The following is a 25,668-nucleotide window of genomic DNA, read 5'->3' as shown; positions in this document are numbered from 1 at the left end:
GGCCAGCTGTCCTCGGACATTCCTTCAGATCTGTACTGTCACTTTTAAGAGTTTTTGTTTAAAAAATTAAAGAGATTTTTAAATAGACATTTAACATCCCAAAGCTGTCTCTGCTCATGCAGTGTGTTCTTTCTCAATTCACCTGTGCAAGAAACCACCCTTATTAGGCAACCTACTGCCTTAAGAGAACATCCCAGAGTATTTCAAACAGACTCACTGGGATTTTCAAAGGAAATTAGGCACCATGTCATTTGGGGAGCTAAATTCTTAGGCTCTGATGAAAATCCCAGCTACCAAGAACAATTATTTTCCCCCTTGTCCAAGGGGGGGGGGGGAGGGCCACAGTTTGGGTTTGTCAGCTTCTTGAGGAAGGAGGGCACAAGAGACATAACAGGCAGGCAGGAGAAAATGGCAGGAATAACAGAAAGCAGCAGGAGCTGCAGGGGGAGAGAGAGAGGAGGAGGAGCCTCTTATGTACCTCTCTAGCACCCCCAGGAGACTGGACTGATTAATACTTGCTTCTCAGGGAACTTCCTGTTTCCTGCTGCTTCCCTGAACCCACTTGAGAACAGGCAGTCAACTGAAGTAGTAAGAGCCAGTTAGGCCCTTCCCTCACTCAGGCCCTGCTAGCAGCCTGCTTATTTGTCCCCTTCAATTGAGAATTGAGAGCCACTATAGCTGGCACAGAACAGTAGTCATGAGTGAAAGAAGAAAACGCCCCTCTGGGGCAGCATTCAGAAAAAGCAAGCAAGCAAAGGAAGCTTTTCTATCTAAGCAGGAAGGAGCGCTCCTGAGATACATAGACACAAATGTTCACAGTGAGCCTTCTGGCCCCAGTGAGGATGTGAGTGATGAGGAGATGCCTGATCTTCCAGTTAGTCAGAGTGCAGGTGACCTGGCAGCCACTGCAGCATCCATATCTCCATCTCAAATGGATGTAACCATGCACATCTCTGAAGAAAAGTGTAGATCAGAGAAGAGTGTGGTGAAGGCGCAAGGAACAGCTGCTGCTGAGTTTCGTTCCTTAAGTCTAGATTGATCCAGGACTCTGGACCCACTTGAGCAGTAGCCTGAGGGACTTCCTTGTACTGCATGGGCCACAGCAAGTGAACAACTTCATGTTCCCCAAAGACAATGAAAATAGAAGTTTCCATCCAACACATTACTGGCGTGAAATCCACAATGGTGACAAAGTGGAGAGGCCATGACTTATGTACTCAAAAACCCAGAATGCTGCATACTGTTTTTGTTGCAAACTCTTCCAGTCTAAAGTTCCAGCCTCATTGGGTTCTACAGGAACAAAGGACTGGAAAAATCTGGCTAGAAATCTGCCATGCCATGAGAAGGCAGCAAATCACCAGAGCGTTCCATAGGTGGAAAGAGCTTGAGATGAGACTAAGGTTTAAGGCCACCATAGATGATCAGCATCAAGGGTACATCTAGACTACAGGCTTTTGTCGACAGAGGCTTTGTCGACAGATACTGTCGAAAAAGCGCGTCTAGACTAAATCCAGTTCTGTCGACAAAGCAAGCTGTTTTGTCGACATGAGAGTGTAGACGCAAAGGACAGTGTAGATGCAATAACGCCTTCTGTTGGCAGAACTCTGTCGACAAAAGGTGTTGTTATTCCTCGTAGAATGAGGTTTACCACCCTCGACAAAACTGCCGAGTTCTGTCGACATTATATCAATAGAACTCGGCGGTAGTGTCAACAAAGCCCTGTAGTCTAGACACACCCCAAGAGAAGATTACATCAGAGTCTCTTTACTGGCAAAATGTTCTGAAAAGGCTCATTGCCATTGTGAGAATACTTGCTACCCAAAATCTAGCACTGCGTGGCACTTCAGATCAGCTGTATGTGCTGAACAATGGAAACTTCCTTAAAATTGTGGAGCTGATGGCTGAGTTTGACGCTGTACTCCAGTAGCATCTAAGAAGATTCACCACCCAAAAAATGTACACATACCACTACCTTGGAAAAACAATTCAAAATGAGATCATACAGTTACTGGCAGCAAAAGTCAAACAGAAGATTGTGGCAGATCTGAAGTCAGCAAGTTATTACAGATATCTGAAGTCAGCAAGTTATTCTGGACTGCACACCTGACATCAGCCATATGGAACAAATGACTTTAATGGTGTGTTTTGTAACAACAACAGAACCTAGTGAAAATGTCCATGCAATGATGACTGTCAGAGAGCATTTTCTAGAATTTATTGACATTGATGATACTACAGGAGCTGGTATGACAAATGTGCTTCTTAAAAAGCTGGAAGATACGGGAATTGCGATAGCTGACATGAGAGGTCAGAGCTACAATAATGATGCCAACATGAGAGGAAAGAACAGAGGAGTGCAGACATGGATCTGAGAGTTAAACCCTTGCGCTTTTTTTGTCCCATGCAATTCTCATTCATTGAACTTGGTGGTCAGTGATGCAGCATCAGCTTCTCATGAGGCTGCTGAATTTTGTAATGTAATTCAAAGCATCTATGTATTTTTCTCTGCATCAGTTCATCGATGGCAAATTTTGAAGCAACATCTGGGAACATCCTCTCTGCCACTGAGTGCCACACGATGGGAAAGTGGAGTGGAGGCGATAAAGCCTATCAAACACCAAATTGGGAAGATAGATGATGTCATAGTTGCCATTATGGAGGATAATGCTATGACAGGAACTGTTAATGGGAAAACAGTGGCAGAGGGAAATGGAATCACCAGAAATATACATAACTTCAAATTTCTGTGTGGCTTAGTATTGTGGCATGACATACTGTTTGAAATAAATGTTGTAAGCAAGAGACTCCAAGGTGTTGACCTTGATATATCTGGAGCAATGGAACAATTGGACAAAGCAAAGTCATACCTACAGTCTTACCAGTCAGATGAGGGATTTCAAAACGTTCTGAAGAGTGCATTGAAGTTGGCGGAGGAACTTCACACTGAAGCTATTTTCCCACCCATTCAAGAATACAAGAGTCACCGAAGAAGAAGACATTTTGATTACAAGCCACGGGATAATCCCATAAGAGACCCAAAAAAACAATTCAAAGTTGAATTCTTTAACCAGGTGCTAGATTGTGCAATACAGTCAGTTGAAGAACATTTCATGCAGCCCAAGGAACACAGCAGTATATTTGGGATGTTGTATGATATTCCAAAACTCCTCACTATACCTGAAGACCTACACCAGCAATGCAGGGCACCAGAGACGGTGTTGACACATGATGGCATGAGCAATATTGATGCGAGTGATTTAGATGATGAACTGAAAGCCCTTTCAAAATACATTTCAGCAGGATCAACTCCAAAGGCTGTTCTGGAATATATGTGCACAAATAAGATGACCACCTTCTTTCCAAATGCTTTTGTTGCTCTGTGCATACTTCTGACAATTCCTATAACAGTTGCCAGTGGAGAACGCAGCTTCTTCAAGCTGAAGTTAATAAAAACACATCTGTGTGTTAATAAAAACACATCTATGCTCCATAATGACACAGGAGAGGCTGGTTGGCCTTGCAACCATCTCAGTAAGCATGATTTGGCCCAGACCGTGGACCTTCAGGAAGCAGTTCAAATCTTTGCAACCAAGAAGGCACGGAAAACACCACTTTGATTATTCAAACAGATAAAAATGCCAGTGTTTACTATGCGGACAAGAAAAGTTACATTTGCCGTTCAGGCATTTGAAAGTTAAGTGTTACTTAAAATTTTTGAACAAGGCATTTTAACTTGTTAGTTCTCCTTTATTGGGGTACTTAGCAGAGCAGTACCATGAAAGTAGTAGAACAGGAAGAGGGCAGAATCGAGACCTTTCAAAGTTTTGGCCCAAGCGAGGGTGTATGGGGGGTGTCATTTGAGCTCCCCACCAAAATGTTGTGGGCCGGCCTTGTGTGCACCCAAGTAGGGACCACACATCTTGAGGAACCCCCGGTTCTGATAAGCCCCTTCTGCAACGAGCTCTGAAGTCAGGAGATGTTTGTTTGAAAGTCTGTTTTAGAAGCAAGGTTTCTGAACGGGCGTGTGAAGTGCTGCACCATGGTTCGAGGACAGCTGAAGGCAGTACATCTGCTGCAGTGCACTGTGGAGACTGCATTGGCCTGCAATGCGCTTAAGACAAAGCACTGCCTTTACCTTTGTGCCTCATGCTCTGCAGTGTGACATCAGTGGATGATGTTACATGTGAATGACTGGTTAAATATTGTGAGAGGTTACACACATTTGCAATGGACAGTTTTCAAAAGTCTCTATTGATCATAAGTGAACTAGGGATGTAAAATCCTATTTAATTGGCTAACGGCTTTAACACATTGTTTAACTGGTTAACTGATTAAAGAGGGATGAGCAGGTAGAAGTCGCTCCAGCTCAACCGACCCACCACTGGGCTCCCCCTCCTTCCTGAAGACAGGTATTGCTCCAACCCAGCCTCTGCCTCCACCTGTGGTGGGCCCCCTGCAAAGCTGGTGCAGCCCCTGCCCACGGCAGGTGGGGAGCTGCTCCAGCCCTACCAGTTAACCCATTTAAACCTTCATATCTCTATAGTGAACTCCAGATTACGGTTAAAGAGTCACTGTTTGATCCATGAGAGAGCCAGAAAGCATCTGAATAAGTCTTTTCCATTCTTTTAGTACTTCTTTTACATGGGCAAACATTTACATTGGTTATTTTAAATAGAAACCCTTGTAAGGTAGAATTACTTCATTGTTCAAAGAGCTCTATAGGGCAGGGCTACTCGGCCCATGGGCCGTTTGCGGTCTGCGGTGCGGTTTGGGTTTACGCAGGGCTTAACACACGGCCCACAAGTGGGAGCCAAAACAAAAAAGGAGTCAATATAATGGTCTTCTGTTGACATGCGTTTTAATAGTTAAATTCCTGGTTGTCATTGCTCATTAAAAGTGTTGTCAAATTGGTGGAAATCGGGTAAATACTGCATTTTATTAGTATCAGCAGAACTGCCTGTGTGTTGTGTAGTCTTGCCTTAAACTTTGAATTCATGCCCATCAGTGTGAAAGAAGCTATTTGCATATATATTTGCATGTATATGCAACCATACTTGCAGCTCTCAGCATGTGCTGAGAGTATCATTGTGCCCCCCCCCATCCCCTCAGGGCTTTCAAAGTTGAGTTACCCTGCTATACTGTTTTCCTCATATGATTCCCTTTAATTTTTGGAAAATCAAGTGCCTCTCCCAAAGTTCATTTAAGTCAATGGGAGTTTCATTGCCTTTATTTGGAATTGGATCAAGTCCCACATAGCTAAAACCCCTTGCAATGGTTTCAAAACACAAGGGCTAAGGTTAAAGATCAGCCAACATAAAAAATGTAAAGTTTTGCGAAAGGAAGAGCTGTGCAAATCCCAGTGATCCTTTTATCACATATCTGAAACTTAAACAAGGGTCTTGAACTCATGAATCTGGGATGAGTTTTCAGTAACCCTGGGCTATGTACAGAGCCACGTTAGGGTTTTTGCTGATTTTACTTTGAGTTTTTCAATTCCTTGAAAATTGAATCCCAAGTGGCAATTGACAGTTGAACCACTGACAAAGCTAAGCACTGCAGAAAGGAGACCACCTTTTTGAAAGCCTTTTATCACATTACTTTTGTTCTGCATGCGCTCGTATTTTTAAATACTTCTAGGTCACCATCAAAATGGAGTGATAAAAAGCCCGCAGTTTGTGTCACGTCCCCACATGCCAAGAAACCAAGGAGCCAGTCAGAAGAACCTGTATACAACCTGTATGATGCGCCCACCATTACCACAGCAACTCTCAGCAGGATCAGACAAGATTTCACACCAACCACAAAGTCTGGACTTCCTCAAGGTTCCCGACCAAGGGGCTGCTGGGTAAGCTTTTATGTGGAAACTCTTTCAAAGAGAGAAGGGGCTAATCTTTATAAATAGGTTCTTGGACTCAAATGATGCACCCTGGTGAAATGGTATTATGCGTGCACATGGCCAAAACATGGCATTAAGCTGTGCTCAAGAGTCCTATTGACTTCTGTAGGATTTCTACCTGCAGAGTGATGGTGAGCTTAGGACCATAATCCACTCACTGCAGTCAGTGTGAACCAGTTCCAGTATTCCAAATGCTAAGATCAGGTACTTACACAGTATCTACAACTTAAGACTCTTAGGCTACGACTACACTGGCGGCTTCTTGCGCAAGAACAGCTGTTCTTGTGCAAAAACTTGCCAGGTGTCTACACTGCACGCGCATTCTTGCACAAGTAAATTTACAGTCTAACGTCGGAAAACAGGGCTTCTTTCAGAAGAGTTATTCCTCTCCCCATGAGGAATAAGCCCTCTTGCACAAGAGCTCTTCCACAAGAGGCCAGTGTAGACAGGCAACATGAATTTCTTGTGCAAGAAACCCCTATGGCTAAAATGGCCATCAGAGCTTTCTTGCACAAGAGAGCATCCACACTGCCATAGACGCTCTTGCGCAAAAGCACATCTCTTCTGCAAAAGCCAGTGTAGATGTGTTCTTGTGGAAGACGTTTTGCGCAAGACCTCTTCTGCAAAACAGTTCTTGCGCAAGAAGCTGCCAATGTACACGTACATCCCCTCTGAGAGAGGTATTTTCATATCCATTTGATGGATGGGCAGAGTGAGAATACCTTACTTGGCTTCTGTCTCCCAACAACTATCAGAACCCAGGAATTCTTACTACCAGTCCCCTGTTCCAACCATGGGACAGTCCCCCCTCTCAAATACTGTCTTATCGTTATAAGAAGATGACAGTTATTCCAGATGAGATTGATGTTTTTTGGTTGGAGGGAGAATGGCAGGAAGTTGATTTTATTGGTGAAATTAGGGACCATATTAATTCCGCTCCAATTTGTCTCCTTTGTACTCAGGAAGTGCAATGTAAAGAGCTTGAATATTGGTCATATCTGGACAGCTGAAAGGAAGGGCAGGGGGCATGGCTTGGCAATTCCCAGGTGGCACACAGTCCCTTGGTCATCTTTGACAGCTGGGCTGTGTCTACACTGGCCACTTATTCCGGAAAATCAGCTGCTTTTCCGGAATAACTTGCCAGCTGTCTACACTGGCCCCTTGAATTTCCGGAAAAGCACTGACGATCTACTGTAAAATCATCAGTGCTTTTCCGGAAAAACTATGCTGCTCCCATTCGGGCAAAGGTCCTTTTCCGGAAAACTGTTCCGGAAAAGGGCCAGTGTAGACAGCACAGTAGTGTTTTCCGCAAAAAAGCCCCGATCGCGAAAATGACGATCGGGGCTTTTTTGCGGAAAAGTGCATCTAGATTGGCCACGGACGCTTTTCCGGAAAAAGTGCTTTTCCGGAAAAGCATCCTGCCAATGTAGACGCGCTTTTTCCGGAAATACTTATAACGGAAAACTGTTCCGTTTTAAGCATTTCCGGAAAAGGGTGCCAGTATAGACGTAGCCCTGGTGTAGATCATTAGAATATACTCAATTCCAACACCAGGATTAGAGCTGCAGAAGGAAGAGAATTAGGGAGATTATACCCAGCTCTGTGACATCTTGCCCCCATCTCCTGCATGAAGCAATTCTCAGTGCTGGATTGAAACTGTATTAGGCAATCATCTATGGAGGGACACAGGTAGGTATATTAGATCATGATCATAGTCAAGTCGAATGTGTAATTAGGGTCATTTCAGTTACTTTGAGAAAGTAACATGTTACTGACTCAGAAATGGAAACTGGTGATGTACACATTCCTGATTACTTCAGGAAATTACTAGATTACTGGAGAGCTGTACATTGTGTGAATGATATAGTACCAAAATACCTTAGCTCACAGTTGACATGGAAATTACTCAGTTACCAAAGAGGAGTAACAGGAAGTGATGTCCAGGTTACATTTTTTGGAATCAACAATAAGAGAAATCTCAGAATTACTTAAAAAAACCCCACTTCCTATAATCTGTTACTATGACAACACTATGTGTGCTAAGGAAAAAATTCTCTGGCTTGACAGTGGCGTTGAGGTTGATCAGCTGAAATCAGTAATATAGATTTATTTTTGTTTTTAATTATGAATAAGCTATTCTAAACAATTGCAAAAGAGTATAGCACAGTCAACTTGTTGGCCCAGATTCATTGCCAGATGCCCTGTGCTGTCCGTGTATTTCCCAATGGACAGGTGTTCTCATCACCAAAATCATTGTTACCATCACCACCACACTTGTAAATAAGAAGTTCAGAGAGACCACAAGTTAAATTGACAATGAAGGCTGAACTAACCACTCACGCTTAGCTTTCCCCTCATTGGTCTTGTGTGGGAAAAGCTGTACAACTGCTGTCAATATTGTCACCGTTATGTGGATAAACAGAAGTCTTTAGTCTCTGGGATAACAATTTGGCACCTTTCCCAAGCCCTGAAATAACATTAAATATTTAAACACAATATACTTACAGTCTTTATTACAGTGACTAAACAATTTCTCCTCTGAGAACCTTCTACTCTGCTTTCATGCACATTTACTGGAGCTTTGCTTTAGTAGGAATTTTAATGCCAGCTGATTGTCAGATTCAAAGGTTCTTGCCTGTTTGACTATTGTAGAACATAATCTGATCTGGAATAATCACTTTGCATATTTCCATACACACAGTTCTCTATTCCTTATAATGAGATAATTATGAAGTGACCAAGATCCAAATGTTGATTCAAATCGACAGATTCAAATACCAAGAGTAGATTCAAATACCAAGCAGTCATAACTCGTGCACATAAAACACAAATCTGATGTCAATAAGTATTAATAATTGTGCTTGGTGACAGTTTATACAAGTTCCCGTCTGTCAGCTGCAGCCTATCAAAATAAGCATGTATTGACTATTCATCAATAGCTCACTGCTGACTGACCGGGGGGAGGGGGGGGAGGGTTTCCTTCCATATTGTTAATCTGTGTTGTTACTTCAGTGTTTAAAATGGAATTGTCCAGGATGCAGACTGTTATTCTAAAGCCTCCATGCTGATTTTGGTCCTTTGTGAGATGTGGTGTTCCCTTAGGAATAGATGAGATGAAGCAGGGATGCAAACTTTGTTCAGGAGAGGGGACATGCTAAAGTTTTCAGGAATCCAAATTGTACAAAATGGAGTACTTTACAGGCGTTCTATTCTTTAATAAATAGAAATGTGATTCAAACAGTACAATATTGGAGATGATCACAGATCATGAGCATCACATTACGAGGCATAGTTTCATTGGTTCCAACTTTCATATTAAAAATGGGGGTCAGCCCTAGGATGTATCTGTACATCACACACTGGTGATTTTTACACCTGTAACAAGCACTCTTGCATATGTCTTCTGAGAATTACAGCACTTGCAAGCAATCTACAATGCTCCATGCTGTACTCTGAGTGCTTGCTCAGGTTTCCATTGGAGGCTACTGTAAAACAACACAGCATGTTTAGGATGATAATAGCCAGAATCTTCTAGCCCACCATTTTACAGAAATCCCAACATGATCACTTCCTACCAGCAAATAGGAGAGGTTGCATACCTTGGGTCTTCTGGAGGAAAAATTCAGAGGGCACAGAACAGCAGTTGTTTTGGAATAGAGCTGTCTGTCACTTCAGTGACTGTCACTTTAGTTAGGGAACAATGAGTCAAGTCTGTTAGTATATTTTAATATAATTAGAGCTCAGGTTTTCTCATTGAAAGCAGTTTTTCAAACATTTTACATAGCTGTAAATCACCAACTGACTCTGCAGTACCTTGGAATGATGGGTGCTGTGTTAGTTTAAGTTTGTGTTACTATAGGAGGAGTAGATGGGGTGAATTCCACTTTAACAGGGACCACTATAATCCAAATTCATTCCCTTTCACACCACCACCACCAGACTCCTTCTTCCCAGACTCTTGTCCTCCATACAGTCTCTCTTCCCCTAACCCCTTGCAATAGATTCTTGGTCATTTAGCCCAGCATATCTCAGCAAGTGGCCAGCTGGAAGCAATAAGCCATGTGCTGCATAGTTGTTCTGACTGATTCATTGCAGGGTTTGAGCTCCCAATGACCCTAGCAGCTGAGTCCCAACCATTCTCTGAAGGTAGAACAGGAGGTTAAAGTTAAAACAAAGATGCTGTCATACTGGGAATTTTGCTACAGAAGAGTATGAATTTCTCAAACTAAGGGTATGTCTACATTACCCTGCTAGTTCGAACTAGCGGGGTAATGTAGGCATACCGCACTTGCAAATGAAGCCCGGGATTTGAATTTCCCGGGCTTCATTTGCATAAGCGGGGAGCCGCCATTTTTAAAACCCCGCTGGTTCGAACCCCGTGCAGCTTCCTAGTTCGAACTACCTAGTTCGTGCCCTGTGTAGCCGCACTGCACTGCCCTAAGAGACTCAGAAGGGCCTGCTTTAGTAGCAGTCTTCCTACCCTATCTCATCCCAGTTGTTCTGGTGTAATCATACTGCTTTATTCAAGGTCACTTCCACTTTTTCCATTGCTACTTTCTATTTATAGACAATTAAAACTAGGTCATAACAATTTTGCCCTGGCTTGTAAATTGTTATGCAAGGTCTCAGCCTGATGAGGAATCATTCTGTCAAATGTATAGTTTGTACTAGGGATGGAGTGAGTCGGGGTGGGCAATAATTTTTGACGGGGGACCACTCCAAGAATTTGGTAAGTGGTCAAGGGCTGCACTCTTCCATTATATTAATGGAGGAGGTGTGGGGGTCTGGGATGGAGTTTGGTTGCAGAAGGGAGCTTGGGGAGGGAGTTTGGAGGGGATTGTGACCTCATGAATTCTTATCAGTTATTCTACTATTGTATAGTCCCGGGGATGGGACTGGCAGCCATTGTAATCTGTCCTCACTCCTGAGGAATCCCCTGCCACTCCGCACTGCTGCCTCTGATACAGAGGTGGCAGCAGCCCATGTCTGGGGGTGGGAGATCTGAGCTCCTGGACCTGGTGTGAGACTGAACTGACCCAGGCTGCCTGCCTTCCTACCTCCTAATAATAAACACTTTAAATGCAGAGCCGCAGCAGGATTGTATGTGCTCAGGGCAGCTGCAGGGACCCTGTGTACTGCTCTGAACTGAAGCTGTAAGCCTGGGGAATGAGGGAGGAGGGGCACTTCACATGCTGCCTGTCCTGCATACAGGCAAGTGCTAATGGCTGTAAACCAGCCAGTAGGAACTACTGGTGGATGGGGCAGCACGAGAAGCCTCTGTCCCCACTCCCAGGCTCTCAGCATTCAAAAACACACACATGGCCCTGCAGCCAACTTTCCTGAGTGCCGAGCAGATGCAGGGCAGGCAGGGAGCTGTCTGAGGCTCTTGTGGGCTGGATCTGGCAGCTTGATGGGCTGGATCCAGCCTGCAGATCATATTTTGCCCAGCCCTGGTTTGAGTTGAATTTTTATTCCACTTCTAACCTGGCCACTCCTGTTCTGCAGGACCTCTCGTGGTCTTCAGAGGGCAGGCAGGGTCCCAGTGTTCAGGATGCTATCCGACACCAGAAGTTACACGGGAGCCCTGCAGGCAGAGCCCCAGGAGCCAGAGTTGGCTGGCATAGGCCAGTAATGCCAGTGTAGTTGCTGTATAGACATACCCTTAGTGCAGTGTTCCCAGTAAACTATCCACTTGTACTGCTCAGGAGCAGGGCCAGATTAAGACCTTTAGAGGCCTTAAGGACTGAAAAGATTATGTCCCTCCCCCCGCCCCAAGCATGTGCTTAGTCTGCCTATTGGATAATCCAGCCCTGCTCAAGAGAGATTCACTGTTGCCTGGCTGATTAGCGGAGTGCCCACAGCTAGGTATTTTGTTTCTGCTGGTGGTGCACATTTGTACATGCCTCGGTGCACATAAACATTATTCCACACTAGAAAGAAAAGATTAGAGAGGACATTGCCATGTCAGTCAAACATCCCTCCTTTGACTCTTGTAGTGGTAGAACAGCTCACTCACTCACCTGGTACAGTTCAGCCTTATAGATAAGCAGCCATGCCCCTGTACAGGGAAGCTTTTAGAGGGTGTCCAGGTGACCTGCATTACACCCTCCAGTTTACGTCTTCAGGCGGAGGGCTAGCCACCTCTCTTACTCTGTTCAATGCAGTCCTATTTGCCTTTTAACAGAACTTAACACAGTACATTGTATAGCTCTTTTCTTTGTCCAGATAAGTTACAAAATAATAGTGCTCACCATATATGAGAGAGGATATGTAAATGTACATAGAGCCAAAGGCCTTTCTATGCCAAGAGGAGTTCAGTTGAATTCATATGACCCTGTTGATCAGCGGCAGGCAATAATTTTCACAGGCAGACCACTTAGGGTACATCTACACTGCAGCGCTATTTCGGATATTTCTGGCATTCCAAAATAGCTGTTCCGCATCTTTGAAACAAGCCCATTATTTTGAAATATAATGGGTTCACTATTCTGACATCCCTGTAAATCTCGTTCCACAAGGATTAAGGGACATTTTGGAATAGCTGTGTAGACAGCGCCAAATTACGAAATAATCTGTTTTGCAATTAACTCAAAATAAGCTACGCAATTTGCATAGCTGATTTCAAACTAAGGGTGCAGTGTAGACACACTCTGCTCTAGATTATATTAAATCATCTGTTCTAGATTCCTGCTCCACTACTGTCCAACACATTTTCCTAGATGTTCACCTTTTCTTACCAGTTTTAGGCCCCCCCAAAAAACTTTAAAACTTTCTTTTGATTTGCATATTTTATGACCCATACCTAAGAAACAAATGATAGACACTGTTAATTTGCCATGTTATCAACTCAAGTAAACTACAATATTTATAGTAAGAACATCATTCTTCGTTAATTTGTGTAATGATCCTCTTTACTTCATGTCAATTTATTCTTGGTAAATCTGTTCTTCTATAGTATTCATCCTAGTCAGGCTGCATCAAATGGGATGTGAGTTAAAAAATTTGAAATGTGGTTAATAGTGAAGATGAAATGCATGTGCAATATAGCATAGTGTCCATCTACCTCTTTGTGACTTATATGTCTATTGTTGGTCTCTTGTGAAAGGCAGGCTGATATGGAATTTCAAAAGGAGGAGGGGAGAATGCCTGGAAGAAGCACTCTTGGTGAGGGTAACGTGCTCAGACCTTGGGATTAAAAATTCCAGTAATTATTGTAGAGACTTCACCAGAAAGAGCTGGGGGGGCAGGGTATGGCACAAAGGTAATGATTTTGGCAAGCTGAACATGGCAGAATGAGAGTAAACAGCACTGCATTAACCAGCTGGTAGTTATAAAGGGAGGACAGGGACATATCAACAGACTCAAACGTCTGCAAGCAAGCAACCAGCAAAAGACCAAAATTTACACCTACTTCCAGTACAACGTAACTACCTCCCATCCCTATTACAATGATTTATTGAGCAATATATCTTTCCAGATCACATTGTATAACCTAATCTCATCACTAAGAATACTGCTTTGCAGCTGCCCTAGACACATTCTGTCATGCTGTTCATGAACACACTAATGGAATGCAAGGGGTGGAGAGTGATACCCCCAGTACAGGCACAGCAAAGGGCTGCAGAATATGGCTCTTGGGTTGCATCATTTAATCTGCATCTCCTGGAGCTTCAGCACATATTTAGTCCATGTTCAAATAATGGAGTTGAATTTTTGCCAAAGTATAGCAATTTAATTCCTGATCAAGATCAGTCAATGTGCAATCTAGTTATAATCTATGTTGCAAGTCACTAGAAAAGTTTGTGCAGACTGTGTTCCCCATGCTAAAGAAAAATAAGTCTTATATGATGACAAGCAGCACCATCTACTTGTTTCCAGGCCAGCCTTTCACAGACTGTGGCATCCTTAGGGTGACATGGTTAGCTCTGTATTGCCACTTACTATTTTTGCAGCTTGTGTTTTTGATGAAAAACTGTTTGAATGAAAACTGTAGTATTGGCTTAATCAAATCAGGATTTTTTTCCCCCATTGGCTTGATTTACTTTTTTAAATGAAAAGAGCACATATTTGTTTCTCTTACCAGATCAAAGGTGAAGTGAAGGAAAATCAGCTCTCAGAACTACTCATTAAGTCAAATGAACTGTCCAAGTGTCTAATCAGAATTATCTCCAAAGCATATGGTGTCTTACCTATATTTGGAAACATAAATTGGGCTGCTTGCCTCCCCCCAGAGGAAAAGCTATGAGAGGGAGGTAAAGAAGGGAGAATACCAGAGGCTTTCCCTGATAGCTTTCCTCGCCATTCCCTCCAATAGGGCTGTCCTCTTGTAGAAATGGGACCGTGCATTGCTTGGAAACTGCACAGATTCCCTGGAAAATGCATGCACAAATTAGTATTTAGCCATCCAGTCCTGAACAGGGAGATCTGCCTCAATTTTGAACCAAACCTTTCAAACCCCACAGTGCAAAACACACTGTTTGTAACAGTAACAGTCACTCTTTGGAAAGGCTTCCAAAGCACTGTGGCCCTCTTATCATCCAGCATTTTTCTGCTTATTTTCCTGAAGCATGTGTTGAGATTTGTCCTCATAAGAGTGATCCCAATGAATGGTGTGTGAATTGCTATGCTGAAGTTTAACTCTTCAAATGCAATAAGCTACTTGGATATCTTGCCATGCATCAAATAATTACAGACTCTCATTCTGGCTATTAAAAAGGAAAATCTTTTGTTGTACTTGAGGGTTGAAACAGATGGCACTTCACTTGACATTTACAGCTCTGGAAATAAAACCTCTCACAGGCATTTGAATCCAGGTGGTTATTGCTGGTCATCAAGTCTCTGAATTCTTATTCTCTTTTACCAATCAGAAGTGTCTCCCTCCTTACTCTCTCATTAGCAAAGCCCTACACCTGTGGTTGCCTGAAAAGCCAGGAGTAATGTCTGCATGTCAGCTACGAGGTACCCACAAAGCTTTTGCTCTCCCTGGGAGTCTGTAATTACTCTCCCTGTGGGGTTGCCAGGTAGCCTGAGTTTGTGGGACTGGTATAAGACTTGCAGAATCTGAAGGCCTCTCACAAATACATTCCAGATTCAGCAGCAATATGAAAAACGCTTTTGTTACCTGCCTTTGTAATTGATTCTTGGTTTTTCCATACAAGAGTTTAGATCTGGAACTTCTGCAGAGTTCTCTCACAACAGGTGCAGCTAACAATCCCCTGCTGGTGTTTTCATCAGTTCCTCTGCCCATTTGATGTTTTGACCCAAAGCTCATTGCTTCCCTCTTTCTTGATTGTTGGGCCATGTACCGTATATTTCAGCCACAGAGGAATATCTTTATAATATATTAAATATACACACAGTGCTAACTACGGAACTACCATTCATTTCCAGGGTTTCCTGCTTGGTCTCAGAAATAAAAGCAAAGTTCAGGAGGAAAATGAAAGTCCTTCTGACATAGTTTTATTTAAATGTTAGATCCCAGAAGGCCTTTATTCTGTATAGCTGTTCAACATAATATGAAAAAGCACCATACAAATAAAAGCACCTAAGTGCTTTTTTCATTTTTAACCTTAACAAATTCAGTCCGCAGTACACCTGTTGCAGCAATTGCAAGCATTCATTCATGGGAGAACGCTGAACATAAGAATGGCCATACTGAGTCAGACCAAAGGTCCGTCTAGTCCAGTAGCCTGTCTGCCGACAGTGGCCAGCACCCGGTGCCCCAGAGAGGGTGAATCGAAGACAATGATCAAGCGATTTGTCTCCTGCCATCCTTCTCCAGCCTCTGACAGAGGCCAGGGACACCATTTCTATCCCCTGGCTAATAGCCTTTTATGGACCTAACCTCCATGACATTATCTAGCTTCTCTTTAAACTCTGCTATAGTCCTAGCCTTCACAGCCTCCTCTGGCAAGGAGTTCCTCAGGTTGACTACACGCTGTGTGAAGAAGAACTTTCTTTTACTAGTTTTAAATCTGCTACCCATTCATTTCATTTGGTGTCCTCTAGTTCTTCTATTATGGGAACTAATAAATAACTTTTCTTTATCCGCCCTCTCCACACCACTCATGATTTTATATACCTCTATCATATCTCCCCTCAGTCTCTTCTTTTCTAAACTGAAAAGTCCCAGTCGCTTTAACCACTCCTCATATGGGACCCGTTCCAAACCCCTAATCATTTTAGTTGCCCTTTTCTGAACCCTTTCCAAGGCCAAAATATCTTTTTTGAGGTGAGACCACATCTGTACACAATATTCAAGATGTAGGTATACCATAGTTTTATACAGGGGCAGTAAGATATTCTGTTTCTTATTTTCTATCCCTTTCTTAATAATTGCTAGCATCCTCTTTGCCTTTTTGACTGCCACTGCACACTGTGGAAGTTTTCAGAGAACTATCCACGATAACTCCAAGATCTCTTTCCTGATTTGTCATAGCCAAATTAGCCCCCATCATACTGTACATATAGTTGGGTGATAGAAATGTAGCCGTGTTAGTCTGGGGTAGCTGAAGCAAAATGCAGGACAATGTAGCACTTTAAAGACTAACAAGATGGTTTATTAGATGATGAGCTTTCGTGGGCCAGACCCACTTCCTCAGATCAAAAAAAAGATAGTTGGGGTTATTTTTCCCGATGTGCATTACTTTACACTTATCCACATTAAATTTCATTTGCCATTTTGTTGCCCAATCACTCAGTTTGGTGAGATCTTTTTGGAGTCCCTCACAGTCTACTTCTGTCTTGACTATCCTAAACAGTTTCGTATCATCCGCAAACTTTACCACCTCACTGCTTACCCCTTTCTCCAGATCATTTATGAATAAGTTGAAAAGGATTGGTCCCAGGACTGACCCTTGGGGGACACCACTCTCCATTCTGAAAATTTACCATTTATTCCTACCCTTTGTTTCCTGTCTTTTAACCAGTTCTCAATCCAAGAAAGAACCTTCCCTCTTATCCCATGGCCATGTAATTTACACAAGAGCCTTTGGTGAGGGACCTTGTCAAAGGCTTTCTGAAAATCTAAGTAAACTATATCTACTGGATCCCCCTTGTCCGCATGTTTGTTAACCCCTTCAAAGAACTCTAATAGATTAGTAAGATATGATTTCCCTTTACAGAAACCATGTTGACTTTTGTCCAACAAATTATGTTCTTCTACATGCCTCACAATTTTATTCTTTACTATTGTTTCAACTAATGTGCCCGGTACTGACGTTAGACTTACCGGTCTGTAATTGCCAGGATCGCCTCTAGAGCTCTTTTTAAATATTGGTGTCACGTTGGCTACCTTCCAGTCATTAGGTACGGAAGCCAATTTAAAGGATAGGTTACAAACCACAGATAATAGCTCAGCAATTTCCCATTTGAGTTCTTTTAAAACTCTTGGATGAATGCCATCCGGTCCCGGAGATTTGTTAACATTAAGTTTTTCTATTTGTTCCAAAATCTCCTCTAATGACACTTCAATCCAGGACAGTTCCTCAGATTCATCACCGACAAAGGATGGTGTAGATTTGGGAATCTCCCTAACGTCCTCAGCCGGGAAGACTGAAGCAAAGAAATCATTTAGTTTATCCGCAATGGCTTTTATCGTCCTTGATTGCTCCTTTTATAGCTCGATCGTCTAAGGGACCCACAGGTTTTTTAGCAGGCTTCCTGCTTCTAATATACTTAAAAACATTTTGTTATTTCTTTGAGAGTTTTTGGCTAGTTGTTCCTCAAAATCTTTTTTTGCTTTTCTTATTACATTTTTACACTTGATTTGACAGTGTTTATGTTCCTTTCTATTTATCTCACTAGCATTGGACTTCCACTTCTTAAAAGATGCCTTTTTGTCCCTCACTGCTTCTTTTACATGGTGGTTAAGCCACGGTGACTCTTTTTTAGGTCTCTTGCTATGTTTTTTAATTTGGGGTATACATTTAAGTTGGGCCTCTATTATGGTGTCTTTAAAAAGTTTCCATGCAGCTTGCAGGGATTTGGCTCTAGTCATTGTGCCTTTTTATTTCTGTTTAACTAATCTCCTCATTTGTGTAATTCCCCTTTTTGAAATTATATGCCAGAGTGCTGGACTGCTGAGGTGTTCTTCCCACCACAGGAATGTTAAATGTTATTATAACGCTGGTTCACCAGAGAGATAATAAATATAAAATTAAAGGAAAAATACTCCCAGACTGAAAAATTTGATCCAATAAAAGACATTATTACTTCTCCCACCTTATAACTTGGGACAAAGACAGCTACAACACTACATATAAGGGGGGGAAACTGACCAATAAGTGGTTTTATAACTCTTTATTTCATGGTGATAAGTACAAGGGAAAGGGCCACAGACAGTGGTATCAAGGCTACAGGAATCTTTTCCTGAACGCCATCATACTGAGTCAGTAACTTTTTCTGAAATCCCACTATTCCTTTACAGTAAGTTGTTAGTCACTGGCATAGGTCTTGGAGGATTGTTCATCATAAATAATACATTCCTGAGGCAGAGATGTAGTTTCTGTTCCTAGCAGACAAGGGACAAGCCAGAGTGGCGTGGATTTTGGTTTTTCAAATCTCAACTGACATATGGTGCTTTGTAGGTAGTGGTGGTTTGCGTGTTTGTTGTTTGAGGGGAGGGTTTTTTCCCCAAGAATGAGGTTCCATTTTATATGAACCACCAAAAGCTGTAGGTGGAGAAGGAAAAGTTACAGTTTTTAATCACGTCTTTAATTTCTTGGGCTGTTGCTGGCAATTTAAGATATATACCCATTTATTCTATAGAACTGGCCTCCTAACTTCTTGCCTGCAAGCACAATATCATAGCTGAAGTAAGTCTCAGATGAAAATGGAAGAGTGAATGATTATTATTAATTTGATCCAAATGGTATCATCTGTCCAGAGCAAACAATAAACATGTTCAGAGCAAATACAAAAATTCCAGGCCAATTGCAGATACCCCTTAATAAATAAACATATTAGGAAAAACTCTTTCTGACCATTGGTAATGCTTCAAGTTTTTTAACATGCCCTAAGTACTTTCTTTCCAGGAAGCACATTACAAAGTTTAAAAGTATCATGTAGGGCCACACCCCTCCTGATGTTGCACTTACGAAAGGTAGAAGCTCTTTTCAAGCAAACATGCCCAGAACTGCACAGCATAAGCCCAGCATGACACTACCCTAGCACAACTCATCTGCTTCATATATCAGTGGATTCTGCAGGGGCTGTTTGTGGTTCTCACACACCACACACCATCTATGCTTTCTTCCACTGTTTCCTGCCTGCTAAGATGAAAAGGTACCATTCTTCTTACTCCTCCTCCCTTGCTTAGCCTTGGATACTTGGAAGGACTGTAGCCACTCCAATAAAGTCACATTACCCACTGCTTCACATCTAGCACACATCAACTCTAGACATTCCCCCACCTCCAAGAGCTGATGCAATGATAGTATTGGAACAGCAAGCTTTTGTGCAAGAAAGGAATTTTATATGTGGTAGAATCTTTGGTAAATGGTACTGTCGCGGCTCAGTCCCCCAACTTGACACTATGCATGCAGAGATGGGGGGGGCCGGCTAACCAAAAAACTCTGCAAAGCCTGTCTCTATGATTCCCAGAGACAAACTTATTCAATCTCAGTCCTTCTGAGATTTAAAACAAAAAAACAAAACAAAAACCCACCCAAGACTGGTTCCTCGCTGCTACCACCCAAATGATCCCAAGAAAAGATAAAAATAAACTCTTTTCCAGAGAAGAGGTCACTTGGGAAATCCCCTCTCTAAGGTAAAGCTCTCCCCACTGCCCCAAACTGTTTAGCTTGGATTGGGAAAACAGAGGGAATCCAGAGACAACGATGAACTTTGCCCTTGTAACTAGGCACGTTGGGTATGTCTAGACTACATGGCTCTGTCGACGGAGCCATGTAGATGAGGTTTCTAGACATAGGGAAATGAAGCGGCGATTTAAATAATCGCCGCTTCGTTTACATCAAAATGGCTGCCGCACTGTGTATTTTCATTTACATCAAAATAGGTTTACTGGGCTGGTGGACAAGGGCTTCCCTTGTCAACCGCGGAGCGTCCAGACTACTGTGCTGTGCCGCCAAACAGCTGATCGGCACAGCGCAGCAGCCATTTTGATGTAAATGAAGCAGCGATTATTTAAATCGCCACTTCATTTCCCTTTTTCAAGTAAACTAATCTACATGGCTCCGTCAACGGAGCCATGTAGTTAAGACGTACCCTTAGTCTTAAGGAAACAACAATCAACCAATACTGGTTAATTAGCATAAAAGGAAAACTCTTTTATTATCAAAACAAAACTACTGTTCTTCTTAGAGTGATGTCCCCTTGGGTGCTCCACTGTTGGTGTTGGGCTCATCCTGGCACCACAGATCGGAGAGTTTCAAGTAGTCATGAGGCAGACTGCGCATGTGCGAGTGGAGAGAGGCATTTCCGCCTTTGAAGTAGCATGCGCAGCTCACTTTTTCCTCAGTTCCTTCTTTGCTGCCCTCGGCTATGGACAGAGCTTAACCCTCTCCTCCTCAGCGTGCACACAGGCGTTTCCTATGATTCGTGGTAGCTTCACATCACTTCCAGTACAGAGTCCTCCCATTCGGACTCTTCTATGCCCTCAGAGTCTTTTCCAAGACCTTCACAGCGGCAGCAGCACATCTCAGATACAATGGCTGACTTATCAAAGGCCCCTCACAACACGCCACAAGAGGCATGATCAGGTTTACAAAAAGACCTTTCTTCAATCACTAGGCTTCATTATCAACGAGCAGAAATCCACACTGTGTCCTATGCAATCCCTGGAGTTCATAGGCTCTCGCATAGATTCCATAACAGCATGAGCCTATTCCCAATCACTGTTTCAACAACATAAAAAGCCTTGTCATTATCATGACCACCAGCCCAACCGTACCCATCCTAACTTGCCTCAAGCTTATGGGACACATGGCAGCCACCACGGTCATAGTTCCGCACGCCAGGCTTCACTTCAGTGTTTCCAGCACTGGATTTCTTCAGTGTACATGCCTGCCAGCTGCCACATCCACAGCTACATCTCGCCTCCTCGTCCTCCATGGGTCCTTACCTCCCTCCCAGTGGGGTGAACCCAGGCACAGAACCTATGCAAAGGGGTGCCTTTCCACCGTGAGCAGCCATCCAAACAGATTACTACGGATGCCTCGCCGATGGACTGGGGTGCACACTTCCAACAGCAAATTGTGCAAGAGAAGTGGTCCAAAAAGGAGTCCAAACGCCACATAAACCTGCTCTAGCTTTGAGTAGTTCACAACATGTGCAAGCACTTCCTTCCACACATCCAGGGCTCTTCAGTGCGTATCTCACCAACAACATGACTACTATGTTCTACATCAATTGCCAAGAGGGTGCAAGATCCCAGTCGATATGCACAGAGGCAACCAAGCTGTGGAATTGGTGTATCAGCCACAACATAGCCATAATGGCAGCATACTTACCTGGGGACAAGAATATTATGGCATGTACCTTCAGTCACAACTTCCTCAAAGAGCACTAGTGGGAGCTGCACAATCACATCGCCCACAAGCTCTTCCAGTGTTGGGGTGTACCACAGATAGACCTCTTTGTGACCAGAACTCCAAATGCCCCCAGTACTGTTCAAGAGCGGGCATTGGATACTGCTCCCTGGGGCTACATCCACATTGGCCCCTATTCCGTAATAGGGATGCTAATGTAGCACTTGGGAATAGGCAAATCCGCGGGGGATTTAAATATCCCCCGCGGCATTTGCATTTTCATGGCTGCCGCTTTTTTCCAGCTTGTAGATAAGCCGGAGAAAAGCGCCAGTCTGGACGCAATCTTCCGGAAAATAAGCTCTTTTCCAGAGGATCTCTTATTCCCAGTTGAAATCCCACGGGGGATATTTAAATCCCCCGCAGATTTGCCTATTCCCAAGTGCTACATTAGCATCCCTATTACGGAATAGGGGCCAGTGTAGACATAGCCTGGGAGATGCAATGCTCCTTCCTTGGGGGACCCATTTACTATATGCCTTGCCTTCTATCCCCCTCATTCCCAGAGTCCTCCAAAAGAACTAGGAAAACGGGGGTCCAAGTAATTCTAATAGCCCCAGCATGGCCTCGACAGACATGGTTCCCATGTCTTTATCCCATGTCTCTATGATCTCCCTGCCCGCTTCCGAACTGCCTGGACGATCACTGTTTCACAAGTCTCCGATCTGTGATGCTGGGACGAGCTCGACACCAACACTAGAGCACCCACAGGGACACACATCTCAAAGAACAAACGTTACTGCACAAAGTGAGTAACTTCTCTTTGCAAGAATAGTAAATTAGCGAGTTGGTAAATAGCCTCAATTTGATATATATATACTCAGGTAAAGTCCCGGGGCTGTAATCCTTAGTTACAAAAGAGAAAAACAATTAGCCAGCTCAAACATGATTTCCAAACCCCCAAACAAGGAACTGAATCCTGACAGATTATCTAAACTTTTCCCTACTTACACATTTCAAGAAGTCCATTCTTGGAGAGAGAAAGCATCTTCCTCAATACCTGGGCGCAACTGCTCTGCTCTCAAAGAAGAGAAAAAAAACCCTCAGTTTGAAATTCCTACTTGCATTGTTATTGGCTGATTGCCCGAACCCCCCAATCCCAGCCAACACCTTTACTAGGTATCTGAGTTAACCCCTTAGTCACCAGGTGCTGGTTAGCACTTCTTATCATGACAGGTACCCTGACACGTAAGCTTCAAAAGTATTTTATTTGGGGGCAGGGAAAGGCAAACCACAAACACTCTGTGCTTTTTCATCACCCATGCTATATAAGAAGCTCTAAAAGAGCAGAAATGGGCAAGTTCTATCTCAAGGCAAGGGATACGAATGTAGATAAAGCTGCACTGAATGACATGACATGGTTACTCCTATAAATAGGTATTTGGGCAACTGAAATCTCCTACTTCTTTGTCTACAGTTTGTCATAGAACATAAGAATGTAATGTCCATTACAGCCCCTCCAGGAGAACTAGTGGGGAGAAAAGACTATGAAAGCTCCATGTGCAATCTAACAAGTCTTTTTTCTGTAAGGCCTGTTATATTTACAGGGAATCTTCATGAGTGGGCTCAGCCTCCCAATCCACGGAGTGCTTCCATTGGCTGAGCTGGTGATGTAATGGAGCAAAAAGCAGTAAGATTGGTTGAGTTTATAGTCTTGGAGCATTTTCCCTGTTAATTACTTGATTTTCCCCCCTTGTAGTGTTCGCAGGCAGACAACAAATCGGCCCCCACCAGCTGGAGGGAGACCTAAACCACAGCCAAAACCCAAGCCTCAGGTACCACAGTGCCGGGCACTGTATGCATATGATGCTCAGGACACAGATGAACTTAGCTTTAATGCCAATGACATAATTGATATAATCAAAGAAGGTAAGTAAAGAAGTGGGTGGCATAGATTTGTTTCTGTTTTAAATGTCCTTTGTTCACAAATTCCTCCATAGTCTTGAGTACACGCTCATTGTTACTATACGATCTTGCAGCTAACCAACTCTATGAACATTTTCCTGAAGAGACACTCCTGCATTTCTTGACACAATAGAAGGCCTGCTTCTGGCATAGGCAGGATAAAGAGGAATCTTCACACTTACATCTATTAGGCTTGTTCATTTATAAGCAGGGCTGTGTCTGCCCTAGGCTGCTCAGTTGAACATAATGAATTCCCAACTGTAGAGTTCCATATCTTGTGCCCCACCACAGCCTCCAGTTGCACGTATAAGACCATAACAAAAGCTAAAGCACAGCAGCTGAAAAGCAGTTAATAATGCAGTTCCAACTCCAATACTTCCCAAGTGGAAAAGCTTTGCAGTGTGTCCAGAAGGCTAGAAAATCTGGCTCTCATAGCCTTTTGTACATGGTCTCCACAGAGTAGGCTGCTGATTTGTGTGTGGAAGGATTTGCCAGTCTGCACAAAATGCATGTAAAGCAAACACAGCTAAAATGCAGGGGAACTAAAAATGAAGTAAGGATTCATAAAACCTCATTGCTCACTCTGCTCTTTGTCTATCACAGATCCCTCAGGTTGGTGGACAGGCCGATTACGAGGGAAGCAAGGACTGTTCCCCAACAACTATGTGACCAAGATGTAACAAAATACTAAGAAGGTTTTGTTAAATGAAGAATATGATGCTTTCCCTTCCCTCTCTTTTCTATGAGGTTAAACGGCAATTCTTCTCAGAGGCCTGCAATTCTTAGCAGCATCTTCACCGGTGAAGTTGTATACAAGCAAGAAAGTGTCACTCAGTTTACTGCCCATAAAGCAAATGTGCAGATCTGTGCCTCAGATACACATAGGGAAGTACTGAAAAGGATTTATTTATTATATTTAAACCTGTTTCTAGGGCAGAGTGAATGAAGGGGTGTTTAGTTCTTATAGTTTTCCTGAAACTGCACAGTGCTTTGCAATCTGGGACCAAGGACTTTGGAAAGGTTGTATTTAATAAGTGCCTTTAGTTTTTATATATATATATATATATATATAATGAAGATGGCATTGAATGCACATTTCCTCTGATACAGATCACTCCGGGGAATATGTTAAGAATGCTGCTACATGTCACAAAGATTTAGGATTGGTGATGGTATATTTAAATAGTTCTGTACAGATGTGTAATGGAGCTGGTTTATTATTTGCTAGTAAAATTTAGGGATTCCAAAAGGCACCGCAAAAAAAAAAAAAAGTACTGTATACTATGCAATGATGCCTTCTCCATGATTTTTATTAGAATATGGCTGGCCCATGTTGGATTTATGGTTAATGCTGTACCTTTTACAGGAAGCAACTCTTTCCCCTGAGCTGTACATTTACAGAAAATTACACTGTATATAAAAAAATCTAATATGGTAGAAACATGTATGAATGTATAATGTAGTATTCACTGTACTTATCCATAAGGTAGTTTTATTAGCTGTGTCATGCCAGGTACATACAAATATGCACTATTCCTGATCAAATCAGTGTTAATGCTTTTTAAACCCAGTTGCCTCCTCTCTCCCCCCCCCAATGTAAAATGGCTGCTGCTATCAGTATCCATTTTTTCCCCTAACCGTCTCTCAATAAACCACAGGCACCAAAGAGCTGAATGTGTAGTATTTGTTTTCCAGTCATTCATGAAGCAACTCATTCCAGAATGGATAACCAAACTTCCAGCGCACAGCCATAGTAGGGTCTGCAAGTAGGTAAAGAGGCTCTTTCATTTCAAGAGGGATGTACTGCATATTTGTAATCTCCACAGAGTGGTTTGAGGGAAGTACTACAAAATCTAGCATTAAGTGCAGTTTAAAATGCAATCTTCTGAAGTTTAAATTTGGTTTGGAGCCTACGATGAACCTAAACTGCCCTTACACCACAATTCCTCCAAAGACTCCTGGGCTACATCTACACTGGCCCCTTCTTTGGAAGAGGCATGCAAATTTAGAACTTGGGAATAGGGAAATCCGTGGGGGATTTAAATAAACATGACTGCTGCTTTTTTTCCCCAGCTTGAGGAAAAGCTGGAAAAGAGCGTCCAGACTGGCGCGATCCTCCGGAATAAAGCCCTATTCCGGAGGATCTCTTATTCCTACTTTCAAGTAGGAATAAGATCCTCCAGAATAGGGCTTTATTCCAGAGGATCACACCAGTGTGGACGCTCTTTTCTGGCTTTTCCCCAAGCCGGAAAAAAAGCAGTGGCCATGTTTTATTTAAATCCCGTGGGGGATATTTAAATCCCCCATGGATTTCCCTATTCT

The 25,668-nt window shown here is 42.9% G+C and overlaps 1 protein-coding gene across 2 annotated transcripts in view; it reads left to right on the top strand.

Annotated features, from left to right (window-relative positions):
- Positions 1-25,377, top strand: part of MYO1E (myosin IE) — a 173,786-nt gene extending 148,409 nt beyond the window's left edge. For both annotated transcript variants that reach the window (XM_075897339.1, XM_075897340.1), the window contains 3 exons: positions 5,638-5,845; positions 23,141-23,310; positions 23,950-25,377. In XM_075897339.1, coding sequence (XP_075753454.1) covers positions 5,638-5,845; positions 23,141-23,310; positions 23,950-24,026 — 455 coding nt within the window. In that variant the 3' untranslated portion in view covers positions 24,027-25,377. The remainder of the gene's footprint in view (positions 1-5,637; positions 5,846-23,140; positions 23,311-23,949) is intronic.
- The last annotated feature ends 291 nt before the right edge of the window (positions 25,378-25,668 follow it).

Source organism: Pelodiscus sinensis, chromosome 14 (assembly GCF_049634645.1).
Source record: "Pelodiscus sinensis isolate JC-2024 chromosome 14, ASM4963464v1, whole genome shotgun sequence".
Classification (NCBI taxonomy): Eukaryota; Metazoa; Chordata; order Testudines; family Trionychidae; genus Pelodiscus; species Pelodiscus sinensis.
This window is presented reverse-complemented; position numbering and strand designations above follow the sequence as displayed.